This window comes from Aspergillus tanneri (assembly GCF_003426965.1).
Source record: "Aspergillus tanneri strain NIH1004 chromosome Unknown AapTan_3_pilon_pilon_pilon, whole genome shotgun sequence".
In the NCBI taxonomy this organism is placed as follows: domain Eukaryota; kingdom Fungi; phylum Ascomycota; class Eurotiomycetes; order Eurotiales; family Aspergillaceae; genus Aspergillus; species Aspergillus tanneri.
Genome location: NW_022984630.1, coordinates 2,593,869 through 2,606,143, shown reverse-complemented (window position 1 = coordinate 2,606,143; position 12,275 = coordinate 2,593,869). Strand labels below are relative to the sequence as shown.

General features: G+C 50.0%; 5 protein-coding genes across 5 annotated transcripts; 2 read left to right on the top strand and 3 right to left on the bottom strand.

Annotated features, from left to right (window-relative positions):
• Nucleotides 1-77: 77 nt before the first annotated feature.
• On the top strand, nucleotides 78-840 carry FRR4 (frataxin family protein; the record flags this gene model as incomplete). Its single annotated transcript, XM_033569330.1, has 2 exons — nucleotides 78-440; nucleotides 568-840. The coding sequence occupies 2 exons, from the start codon at nucleotides 78-80 to the stop codon at nucleotides 838-840; spliced, it is 636 nt and encodes a 211-aa protein (XP_033428136.1).
• A 669-nt stretch (nucleotides 841-1,509) lies between these two features.
• On the bottom strand, nucleotides 1,510-1,829 carry dph3 (CSL family zinc fnger-containing protein; the record flags this gene model as incomplete). Its single annotated transcript, XM_033569329.1, has 2 exons — nucleotides 1,510-1,569; nucleotides 1,635-1,829. The coding sequence occupies 2 exons, from the start codon at nucleotides 1,827-1,829 to the stop codon at nucleotides 1,510-1,512; spliced, it is 255 nt and encodes an 84-aa protein (XP_033428135.1).
• A 182-nt stretch (nucleotides 1,830-2,011) lies between these two features.
• Nucleotides 2,012-3,308, bottom strand: ATNIH1004_004658 (uncharacterized protein; the record flags this gene model as incomplete). Its single annotated transcript, XM_033569328.1, has 4 exons — nucleotides 2,012-2,300; nucleotides 2,365-2,900; nucleotides 2,982-3,080; nucleotides 3,165-3,308. The coding sequence occupies 4 exons, from the start codon at nucleotides 3,306-3,308 to the stop codon at nucleotides 2,012-2,014; spliced, it is 1,068 nt and encodes a 355-aa protein (XP_033428134.1).
• A 956-nt stretch (nucleotides 3,309-4,264) lies between these two features.
• Nucleotides 4,265-6,915, bottom strand: ATNIH1004_004657 (putative transcription regulator BDF1; the record flags this gene model as incomplete). Its single annotated transcript, XM_033569327.1, has 3 exons — nucleotides 4,265-4,597; nucleotides 4,663-6,739; nucleotides 6,812-6,915. The coding sequence occupies 3 exons, from the start codon at nucleotides 6,913-6,915 to the stop codon at nucleotides 4,265-4,267; spliced, it is 2,514 nt and encodes an 837-aa protein (XP_033428133.1).
• A 2,446-nt stretch (nucleotides 6,916-9,361) lies between these two features.
• On the top strand, nucleotides 9,362-11,952 carry UTP5 (Utp12 domain-containing protein; the record flags this gene model as incomplete). Its single annotated transcript, XM_033569326.1, has 2 exons — nucleotides 9,362-9,921; nucleotides 9,987-11,952. 2 exons carry the CDS (start codon nucleotides 9,362-9,364, stop codon nucleotides 11,950-11,952), a joined length of 2,526 nt encoding a protein of 841 aa, XP_033428132.1.
• Nucleotides 11,953-12,275: the final 323 nt, after the last annotated feature.

Below are 12,275 nucleotides of genomic sequence, written 5' to 3'. Positions count from 1 at the left end.
TCCCACATTCGCTCTTCTCTACAGATTCATCATTGATTGAACATATTCTTGATTTCCGTTTCGTTTCTTCTCCCACTATGCTCTCTCGCGTCCCTCGCGCTCTCCCCTCCGCCATTCGCCCATCTCTCCGCATCGGCCGGATCGCAGTCGCAGTTGCAGCTCCCACAGCGCTCCATTTCCCCCTTCAATCGATCCCAGTGATTCATCGCGGATTCCACGAGACCTCTCCCATACGCAAGGGTCTCTATCCCGACTCGTCCGATCCGCCAGCCCCGTCGCCGCAATCGAATAACGTCGCCGGTGCCGCTGCCCACGTCACCGAGCCGTCACCATTGACCGATGCGCAGTACCATGAGTACGCCGAACACTATCTAAATGTGCTCCAGACAGAGCTGGAAAATGCCCAGGAGGAGGGGTCGGATATGGAGGCAGAATATAGCGTGAGTTTTCTCTGCTCTCGCCGTTGCTAGCTTTTAAAGCTCTCGGACGGAGAGCTTTCTCTATCTGTTCCTTTTTTTCACCCTCGAGGGTATTTAGCTAAAGTGCATATAAACTGTCTGTATACAGGCCGGTGTCTTGAACATCTCCGTCCCAGCAGTGGGAACCTATGTCCTGAACAAACAACCCCCCAACAAGCAGATCTGGCTCAGTTCTCCCATTTCCGGCCCCAAACGATTCGACTGGGTGGTTGAAGGCGACCAGATGCATGAAAAGCAAGATACGCGACCGTTTGTGAACGGACAATGGATCTACCTTCGCGATGGTTCGAACCTGACTGACCTGTTGAACTCGGAATTGACCCTCAGCATTCCGAAGGATATTTACAGTGCCATTCAGTGATTGGATATTGGAATCGCTGGAATGAAATCTATGTAATGGAGATTGATGTCAAGATAGTAAGATATTGGAACTTCTTATTCTTTATTTGCTAAGATCAAGTCTTTGATTGCTGGCAAGAGTTTATATATAAATTTCGGCACCATATACTTCACTACCTGGTTGCGCAGATATAATAAAATCAAACGTTGCAATTTCCCTGGTTTTTCCCTTCGTCTCTCAAAAGATCTTTCCACTATGACATATACTCACTTTCCAACCCCAAAACACCCAGACACGTCCTCGTGCCTAGTAGCTCTTGCGTCGCGATGGGAATCAAATTCACTCATCTGACGGTATACCCCTTTGTATCAAGGCCTCGCCACACAACTGTCGCATTCAACTGGGCGTATAACCCAGCCATGCCTGCTCTGCCGTTCAATACTGGACTAGACCCAGCTTCCACTGACCCCTCGTCCCTAGCAGGGGAGGTACGTGGGTAGTGATACACACGTCCTGCATTCGACAGTTGGGTGATCCACTAAAAATCTTTCTGTACCAGCCCATCAAACTAGCGATCTGCTTCTTAAACGAAGGTGGTAGTCGTCCCGAGACAAAGTCAAAATCTCCTTCGTAATCACACCCATATCCCATGGAACTCTGACCTCCTTGTAGATATACTTAATCCGTCCCTTACGCTTGCACGGCGACCGCACTAGACTTGTCTTTATTATCATCCTGGACAAGGTCCGCCTATTCAACGTTAGAACAGCTAGGATGCAAGGCACTACCCAAGAGGGAGAAAGGAGAAGGCCTACCGCATCGAAAATCACCCGGATCATCAAACTGCAACTGGGACACACGGCGATCTCCTCGCCGTCGCGAAGGTCGTCGATGGCGATCTCGAATCGGTCGCCACATGGACAAGGGTAGTGGTAGATTTGCATGGCCGGGTCGAAGGTCATGTCTTCGATTTCGATCTCATCGTAGATGGAGAGGGTGTCGTCGGCCATTTTGATTGACTTGATTTGGGTTGGTTTAGATCGCTTTCGTTTGTTCTGGTATGCAGTCGTGGATTATTCTTGGGATCTAGATTATCGGAAAACTTTTGGGCTAAGGTCAGGTGACTGCGGGTGAGATTGGTTCCATTCATACTATTGTAATTATGATTATCACCAAAATAAGGTAATCCACATCAACGATTCAGCCTCTGAATCTCTGATCTTACGTCCTCCATCTCCTGGATCAGAGTCCCGTAACGCCGTGCAATCTCCTTCATCTGTCCCGATCCCACAGCTCTACTCCGGCTCGTGGTTCCAGCGCCCTCACTATCCACCTCCTCATAAGCTTTCAGTTTTTCTCGCGCAGCTGCGTGACGCTCTTCCCACCGTTCTCGAGTATCTCGTAGATGCTGCTGGTATCGACCGAGCGCAGCAACGGTTTCCGGTGTATAGATGGTAGCCGACACGTCCAGTTTCATCACCCTGTAAATTGAAGTAAATCACATCAGCTCAATCCATCCCATCAAGTTCAACCAGCCAAACATACTTTAGCTTCCCCTCCACTCCCTGCGCCACCATGGCTAAATGTTCCGCTTTCGCCTTCGTAGCTCTAGCCAGTGCTCCGTGTTTCGCACGTTCTAGCAGCACCACGGTCCGTTCCATCACCGCCGCTCGCGCCGCTTGAACCTTCGCGGCCATCACTGCCATCCGTGCTCGAGCTGTCGGGAGCTCCGACAGCTGTATCTGACGCAGACGATGCATTCGCTCATACAGCTGCGAGGAGAGAGGTACGGATTTGGCCAGCGACTGACTAGCCCGAGGCCGCGGTCGAGTGGACTCGGGGGGTTGTTGTGCGGTGATCGAACGGTTTCCGGCATTCGCGATCATTCGGAGATCATGGAGGGCTGTCGACAATGCATTGGAAAAATGTGGCATGATGGTAGGGAGGTTGGAGTAGAAGGTATTAATGTCTGGGGTGAGGAGTGTCGGCGCATCGACCCCATCGCGAGGATCGGTCCCAAGGTCTAGCTGGTCGGGAGACGATTCCAAATATAGAGAGATGATGGCTACCAGGTCACGTTTCTATTATTATTCCATGTATATATATGGTCAGTTTGAAAAAAGAAAAGATAGCTGTTCGTTATCATGGTGTCTGTTTCTTACCTCATCTGGCAATCCACTGTCTGGGTCAAATGCTAGCTTGAACATCGTTTGCTTCTTGATTTGTTTCTTTGCATAGCGGATTCGACAGTTTTTTAAGTCCTAGTAACATGGATGGCATGTTGGACGATTACTCTTTTTTTTTTTTTTTTTTGGCATGTCTTCGGTTTCTTGACATGGACGCACCTCGAGGATGGTTTTCCGGTCTGGTAGTGCATCGTTGGCAAGTGTTGACCCATCCTGATTGAGCAAAGCAGTGGTCAGATGCTGATGCAGTCTCTTAAACTGGGGATTACTTTCCAAAATGACGGGATCGCATGGGGGTATCATTGTTTTTAAGGCCGGAAGAGGAGGAATGTTGTTGAATCCAAAATGTTTCCGATGGCTTTTGGTTGCGTCACCGCCGATGTATCTCTCCACTTGACCCGTAAATCATACTAGAACTACATAGCTTACGTGTATCATGATGTCTACAAGGCCAGATCTATATCAAACGCTAAAAGTACAAAGCGTCGGCCTGTGCGCTTCCATTTTCACATTTCTTTCGTAATCATACAAGCACTTAGCACTATCACAGCCCTCTTTCCAGCCGCCAAAAACCATGTCGGCACAACCTCACCACCGCAAAGGAGTTGCATAACTGCTAGTTCTGGGGGGTATTGTAGCCGCCCGCCCAGATAGGTCTCGCTAGATACCTTACCCCAGACGCCTCGTTGCACGGAAGGCAAACAACGCATTGGAGCCTTCTCGGGCCTCCCCAGATATCAGACCTCAGTCCTCCGTCTGTCATTCTAGGCACCGTGTGTCCCTGTAAACAAAGGGGAAAGGAAATGGGGAAATAAAGCAAACAGACAAGAGACAAAACGGGCAACTAGCCATGCACAGATCATGCCAACGTCTAATGGCATTGACACAGGCATCTCGCGAGGATCCGAAAACGCTGTTGCGGATGGACCGTAGGAGACACAGGCAGAACATTGAGAACTCGAGAGGATACAGGCTATGTACAGCAAACACCAGCGCCTGATACGTAGACCAGACTATCTTCCAACACCGTAACGTTCGCTAAAGGGAGAGGAAAGGAAAAGAGAAAAAGAGTACAAAAAAAATAGAAATGAAGAGATCCTCGTGGGATAGCATCAGTTAACAGTAATAACCCCATTAAATATGTGATGTAGCAATGTGAGCACAAGGAACACCTCCCAAGCGTGTAGAACTTCATGTAATCCTGAGATCCAGATAATGTGGCCGAAAGTTTTTTTTCGCACAACCCAATCCGGTCAGAATTACTCCTCCTCACTCTCCTCGGAATCATCCTCGGAGTCATCACTACTATCATTGGCTTCAACTGAAAGCATTGGATCCGGCGAGCGACCACTGCCACCCTGAAAGCGAGACAAGTTGCTCTCTAGCATGTTGATCTGAGCTTCCTGCTCGTACTTACTCATGGGCTTGTTCTTCTTTGGTTTTGGGGCAGCCGGCTGGTTGGCAGTAGGAGTTGCCACATCTTCATCTTCCATGACATGGGGCGCATTCTTCTTCACGAATTTGAGGAGCATAAGAAGAACATCGTTGGGCAGTTCATCGATATCAAGCTCAATCTCCGTCTCTTGTGTACCCTGTTTGATGGTTAGTTTGAGGAGCTCACAATGCCAGCCCTGTAGTAAACATGAAGCAAACGTACCTTGAGAGAAGGAACATTGCTCTGGATGATCTTGAGCGCCTCCTGCATCTTCTTGTCGGGAAGGCTACTAATTCCATTGGATATGATCTGCTTCTCGTGGTACGTAACCCAGCGCTGCTTTTCATGCTTGGATGGCTTCGAACTGCTTTTCTTGTCCTTCTTAGGAGGATTTACGGCCCCGCTCTTCTTGCCATCCTTCTTCCCGGGCTTCGACTTTCCAACTTTCTTGGATCCCGGTGGGGTCTTCTTCTTCTTCTGCGTGATAGCTTCCACTTGACGGGACATCTCTGCAATCTGCTTCTTCAGCATGCCCAGCTTTTCGTCGTCAGACTCGCTCTCCTCGGCTTCCTCTTCGCTCTCCTCGGAAGATTCTGCTGCGCTGTGCTGTTCCGGGTGCGGTTCATGGGCCTCCAAATAACGGGCCTTCTGTGCCCACTTGGAATTGAAGACTTCCTCGAATTTCTGCCCCGCCACATATGTCGGGTCACCAACGATATTGAACTTGAAACAATTCTTGAAGATCTGACGTATGTCAAGCTCAACCTCCTTGGCGTTTTCATATTGGCCAGTCTTCAGTTTGGACTGCACTGTCGACAGGTCCATCGGTTTCTTGATAATGCTATGGTAGGTGGGGATGTTCAGCGCGACCGGGTCCACGGGGTAGTAAAATGGTGCCGCATAGTTGAAGTGCTTCGGCTTATGGAGATCATCTAACAGCTCTTGACAGAACTTCAGTTCCCACTGATACTTCTTCTTTTTCGGCTTCGTGGAGTAAGGAAGATCCCGCTTGGGAGGGTGAATAGAGCGCTTCGGCCGTCCGTCCGCGTTGGTGGAATCCCGACGAATAAGCGGCAAACCCTCGGGCCCCAGAGCGAAGGTGGTTGCCTGAGGCGAACTGCCAGGCGCACGTGCTGCGTTCTGGCCGGTGCTGGTCCTTGGCTCCCGACGTGCTGCTGACGTCTTTTGGGAGACCTTCTTTGGTTTCTTCTCCTCGACTTCATCGGGCTTGGGTAGGTTGACCATCTGTTTCTCAAAGGTAGCTTTGAGCTTCTGGCCCTCCTGCGCCACAATATGATCAGGTCCGTTGAACGTCAACGAGTTTTGAACCATTAGCTGGAAGTCATCCACAACACCCTGGGCTGACTTGTACTTGTTATTTTTCAAGTTGCTTTCGATGGTTCCGAGATCCATCGGTTGCTTAATGATTTGGGGATAGTGGGGAATGTTCATCTTGATCGGATCAACCGGTTCGCGGTAGAAGCGCGAGTCATTCATACGCTTGAGACTCTGGATGCCTTTGAGGAGGAACTTGTGCTGAACTTTGGTAAGGCCAGCACCCCCATCCGCCACCCCTTGGGTTGACCTTTCGGTAGTGGGAGTAGGTAACTCTGGAGCCTTGAGCTCAACCGGCGCCGACCCATCGCCCTCAACCTTGGTGCGTTTAGCAGCTGGTTCATCAGCTGGATCAGGCTCACGTTCCCGTGACATTTTGGTTGGAGACGCTGGAACTTCTGGTGCATCTTTCATCTCCTGGTCAACTGTCTGCAGAGGTGGCACCGACGGCGCACCACTGGCGGCGTCGCTACTGGACGCACTGTCAGGTTTGGAGACAGTATGCGGGTGGTGAGGGAGTTCTGTTTTCACCGAGGCAGGTTCTTGTATCTGCTGAGTAGCTCCTTCCCCAGTAGCACCGGGCGAGGGCTCGGATGGCTGCATTGGGACATCCTGCGACGCTTGCGCATCTTTCGGATTAGACTGTCCTGTGTCCGTGCCGTCGGCAGACTCTTGCGCGGTCGGCTCACCGGCAGGAGGATGGCCTTCGACTATTTCTCCGTTGGCTTCATCGGTCGCAGCAGAATCCATATTCGTAGGTTTAGCTGCTTCGGATGGTACGTTTTGTTGCGTGGACTCAGCAGGGATAGGAGCTGGTGACTTTGGTGAGGCAGCGGTATCAGCATCGGTGGCGATATTCTGATCCGCACCATGACCATTCACTGTGGTAAGCTTTGTCGCTGTCGGCTCCCCTGTCCCATTGACTGACGCATCTGGTTTGGCAGCGGTAACATCACCTTGCGCACTGCAGGCAACAAACCGGATCAGTGACCAAGCACTACACGGAATAGCTCAGACGAGATGGAAGGATACGTACTCTTTGGGACCAACGCCAACGGAAGAAATTCCATTTGGCGACGGCGGCAGTTGAGGCTTCTCCTCCTTTAGAACAGAAGGGGCCTCTGGAGGCGGCGTCGCCATGAGGTCGTGGGGTTTTTAAGCCCTCCTTGGGGACCGAAATACAAATTTCTAACAAGCAGCGAAGCAGGTGGCAGCTGGTCTGAGTTATCGGATGAGAGTATTAAAAAGCGACAACAAAAATAAACTGAAAAGAGTATTCTCTGCGCTATCACAGACTAAAATGAATCGATTTGGTAACCGTCGAGCAGCAATATCAAAAACTCTCCCTGATTAGATGACAGAAGTAACAACAGAAACGCTGTTGTCTTGGCAGTCACAAACGAAGCGACACCGCGATGTTAGAAGATACAGGAAAGATGAGAATTGGCGCGGGTCGGAAGTGGAGAATGCGACAGAAAGAAGCAGGAATTTATATTGCCAAGAGGCGGTGGCCTGTGTGGTCACGTGAGTATGTTGGTGACTAAGCGGGAGGCAAACTGGCGCAGCGATGGACGCCAGCAAAAGTAGGATGGGAAAGAAAGAAAGATGAAGAGGAAAATCAGGTGATCGGGCAGGGAAGGAAGCTGCCAGAATTTCGCACGTGCCAATATGCGGTGCCTGAGGCCAGAGAAACCAATTTAAGCTTCGGGTATTTGAAGAGAGAAGGCCCGAATAAAAAGGGTATGAAAAAAGCGCAGCTGCAGTAGTGGCTGGGATGGGCAATTTTAAGAGCGCGACGCGAAGTGAGACGCGTGAATCCAAGGTCCCAGGGGTGATGTCGGGCAACAGGACAAGGGCGGTCAAAGAGGGAAAGGGGGTAAAAAGAGAAAGCGTGACCCAGCGCGCAAGCTCTCAGCTCAGCTCCAGAAGCAGAGTCTGAGGAAATCGGGGGGGTGCTAGAATCCTTAAGTACGAACGGCCGCGTCGCGCTCGTCCGCCCTCTGCCGCTAACTCCATCGGCCGCGCTAATCCCAATCATTCTAGTTCAAGCCATTTAGCAGCTGTTGATTGGTCCAGCGATGACGCGTTCTACCAGATATTGGATGTGATTGGTCTGTTGTTTCCATGGTGCGGATACATTGGTACCAAAAATCTTTGGTCGGGAACATCTTTGAAAATACAAGCCAAAAGAGCTCTCATCTTCGCTGGTGAAGACAACAAGACTTTACAAAAAAAATATAAAAAAAAAAAGGAAAGCCCTTCTGTTCTAAGGAACAACCCCACCATTTAGCAGTGGGTCTGCAGAAGAGTCTAGCATCCATTGTTGTGAAACGTTAGGTGAGATCAGATATGACATACCAAGAATTATTATTATTATTATTATTTGTTAGCATTCATGGCCGTCGATAAAGACGAATGTATCATTGGTTTGATTGCTGCTTCCGGTCCAGGATGTGGTGATCTGCTGACCAGCGGAAACCCCGGGGTTCAAGCCCTGAGCCCTCTCCTTGTATCGTAATAGGACTAGCGCCTATTACCCACCGTCCAGTCCAACGCGTCCAGCTTTTGCTACAATGCCAAGAGCATCTATCTAAATCAGTAAGTAGGTAAACAGAAGGGTCCAATCTCATGGAGCTTTGGAAGACGGATCTTAGGTATAGCTGTTTATATCGCTATTCACCATATTCTATACTGGCTCAACAATAAGACTTCTACTACAGACTAACCCATCCTAGCATCTAAAGAAAATAAAAGGTGCCGCCTGTCGCGTGCCTGGTCTATTATTCTCGGCAATTATATATATATATAGACACTATTCAGTACTGTGATGCTGTTCCGGCGCAACGACGTGTCTCGGCCACTTTATAGCTCTTCACCTGACTGTGAAACGAAATACGCTCTGTTGAATTAGCATGCATCACGAGTATATTGATACAAAACAAATAACTATAGAGTCATCCTATAATATTAAAGTTGTACAAGGGTCAATAATCTGTTAGGAGACCTCGTAATGACCCTGGCCGTTGTTGCGAGCCTCTCCAGGGTTGAACTGATAGGAAGAACAAGGCAGACCAGTATTGTACATAATATTTCACCCATTGCAACTTGGGATAGAAACAAGCCAATGGAATCATTTGTACCTAGATACGCCGCGATAGAGCCCGGTCTACAGCTCCAATAGTCTATTGGAAATGCGACAGAATATCACAGCGACTCTGCAAATTGAGTTAAGCACAACACATCCATCACGCACTGGAAGTACGAAGCATCTATCTGGTCAATATAATAAAATAGAAAACCGAAGGAGAAGTGAACGTTGGAAATCGAGGCGATTAGATAAGACGCCCGGAGCGGAACTTTACAGGCGGCTAGGCCCAAACGGGCCAAGTGCATCTGCCGACTCTACAGAACTTTTTTTTCAACTCCGCCCAGACAACAGCGACAGTCTGCAGCTCAACTTGATCCTAGCTCCCAGTTGTCGCTCCTAGTCGAAGCGGGACTAGATTTTCTTTGTCACGGGGCACCGTCCTCCTTCTCACAAATATCCCTTTAATCTGTACGTTTTCGTCCGCAATCTCCGTCGAAAATGGGAAAGAAAGCGTCTCGTCCGCCCGCATCGAAAACTTCCGCGGCATCGCTCGCAGTATCAGGCCTCTCATACTCCGGGAATCAGTCGTCGATTCTAAAGGCGTCGTTTGCGCCGTCTGACTATCAGCTGGCGCTTTTTGCCTCTGTCATTCAGGGTCTCGAGGGCCAACATCTTCGAATTCATGATACGAACACCGGTCGGTTACAGTGTGAGCATGTTTTGGCCCCTCGTGAGACGGTGACTTCTCTGGATTGGGGCTACTTTCCGAGCAAGCAGAGGGATCAGTCAAAGAAGAAGAGGAAGCGTCATTCCGATGTCAATGGCCCCCCCGATGGGCTCGATCATGGGGATGTAGTCGTTGCTTTCGGCACAAGTGCCTCGGACATCCGAATGTATTCCCCAGCAGAAGACAAGGTTATTGGTACTTTGATGGGTGCACATGAAGAGGGAATCAAGGATTTTAAGTTTACATTAAATCGGCCTGGTCAAGAAGGATGGAGTATCGGTTGTGATAACAAACTTGTGCAGTGGGATTTGCGCACCGGGAAGACCACGAAGTGAGTTTCCCTTCATCCTCCTGCTTCCCGGCCCGGTAATCGACGCCTTCTAACAAATTGCGCAGAATGATCCACCTGTCTTCATCAGTGCTCTCGAGCCTTTCGCGCCCACTTCCTTCAAACCCACCTATTATCTGTGCATCCCAGAAGCCATATATTGTCGACGTTGAAAATGATGTATCTCCTATTGCGTTCTCGGACATGCGGAACCCTATCCAACACATTCTTGCCTCCTCAACACAATCTGCAGCTACAGGATTGTTCCTTGCTTCCGATAATGACCGTTTTATAAATGTCTACGATGTCCAGAGCCAGAAACTTGTCATGAACCTCGTCGCCGACAAAGAAGTATCTTCACTGTCCTTGTATACTGCTACAGGAAATGAATCTGGTGATGAGCTGTCTTTGGAGAAACAAGTCCTTGCGGCTGTGACCGATGACGGGACAATTGAACTCTTCACGAGACCGTTTGTTAAGCCAAATGAGTTGCTAGGTTCCAAGAGCTTAAAGGCGAAGCGTCAGCATGCGACCAAGAGATCCGATTCTTCCATCAAAATCACTCGGTCTGAGGCCTCTAATACCCTGGCGACTGTAGTCACGGTAGAATTCCAGGGTCCTGAACTGATTATCGCTTGTGCCGAGGGAGGTGTCGTTCCAGTTTTTGAGCGGGTCCGGTGGCTCAATGAAGATACGGATGAGCTGGCATTCACCGGCACAAAGACAATTACGAAGACGAAGTCGGGTTCAGCTCTAGGATCAGTGACTGCCAACGGGAGAAAGAACGTCAGTGAAACGTACGTCGACGAGTCCAGGGCTGTGGTAGAACAAGGAAATTTTGCAGAGGATGATGTGGAAATGGAGGACTCTAAAGAGAACGCTGTCTCCATTGCCGATAACGAGGAAGATGATTCAGACGACGAGCCGCAAACCGAACAATCAAAGGAAAAACCACAGAAAGAGAAGGAGGCCGACGGTGACGTTGAAATGGGCCATGTGGACGAGTCGGATCAGGGAGACGAAGAGGATGAAGAAACAGGCGAGCCATCTTTCGGCGAGCTTATGCGGGCCCACACCTCGGGAGAAATTGATGTTGAAGCCGAGCTTGAGGATGGCGTGCGCATTGGATCCCTTGTTCCCGGCAAACCCAGCACAGCTGTTCAGCCGATTCCCTCTGGGGTCTCGCTGTCGACGGTTCTTACGCAGTCTCTCAAGACAAACGACACCGACATGCTGGAGTCATGCTTCCACACCGGCGAGATTTCAGTGATCCGAACAACCATCCAACGACTCGAGCCGTCGCTCGCGGCCACTCTCCTTCAGAAGTTGGCCGAGCGTCTGTCTGCTCGTCCCGGCCGATATGGACACCTCTTGGTGTGGGTGCAATGGACGTGTGTGGCCCACGGAGGAGCGCTCGCCGGCAAACCGGATCTTCTGAAGCGTATGTCATCCCTTTTCAAGGTCATGGACCAGCGGTCATCGAGCCTCTCCTCATTGCTCCTGCTCAAGGGCAAGCTTGACATGCTGGATGCGCAGTTGGGACTGCGACAGTCCATCCGCAGCAGGGCGGAGGACATGGACAGCGAAGACGAGGAGGACATAATTTATGTTGAGGGTCAAGAGGAGGAGGAAGACAGCGACGCCGACACGAAGCTCACCGCCACGCCACGCACCAAGTTGATCCGCGGTCAGACGTTCGACGAGGACGAGTCCATGGTGAACGGCGTGCAGTCGGGCATTGACGAGTCGGACGACGAGGAAGACGTCGGCAGCGAAGACGAGGACGACGAGAACCAGGACGTGTTTGACGTTGAAGCCGAGGAATCCGCGGGCTCTTCCGACGCCGAAGAATCCCCCGAAGAAGACGAGGACGAGGACGACGAAGATGCCGACAGCGCCGGGTCAATGGCCGATTTCATCGCCGACACCGAAGACGACGTGTCAGAGGTCGAGGGACCATCGGTATCTCAACCGCCGCCACCGAAGAAGGCCAAGTTGAGTGGAGGAAAGGGGAAGAACAAAGCCAGGAAATAGAGTAGAAATGTTTATACCCTGATGATCTTCGCTTGGGTGATTCTTTTATTCTTTCTCCCCTTATCTTTATTCGTCTTCTCCACAAAAAGTAACGAAAAAATATCCATTATTTGTTTTGTATTCTTTCTGTGTATGTATGTGTGTATGTGTGTGTGTATGTGTGTATGTGTGTGTGTGTGTGTGTGTGTGTGTGTTAACTGTGCCGGTGTTTTCCCCTCTAGAATTGGGATTTTGGCCTTATCTCTCATAACACTACTACTACTACTACTCATTGTCTTATATTGCATCTACCTATTTTGAGCTGCTATTTGTTTTATAGGTAG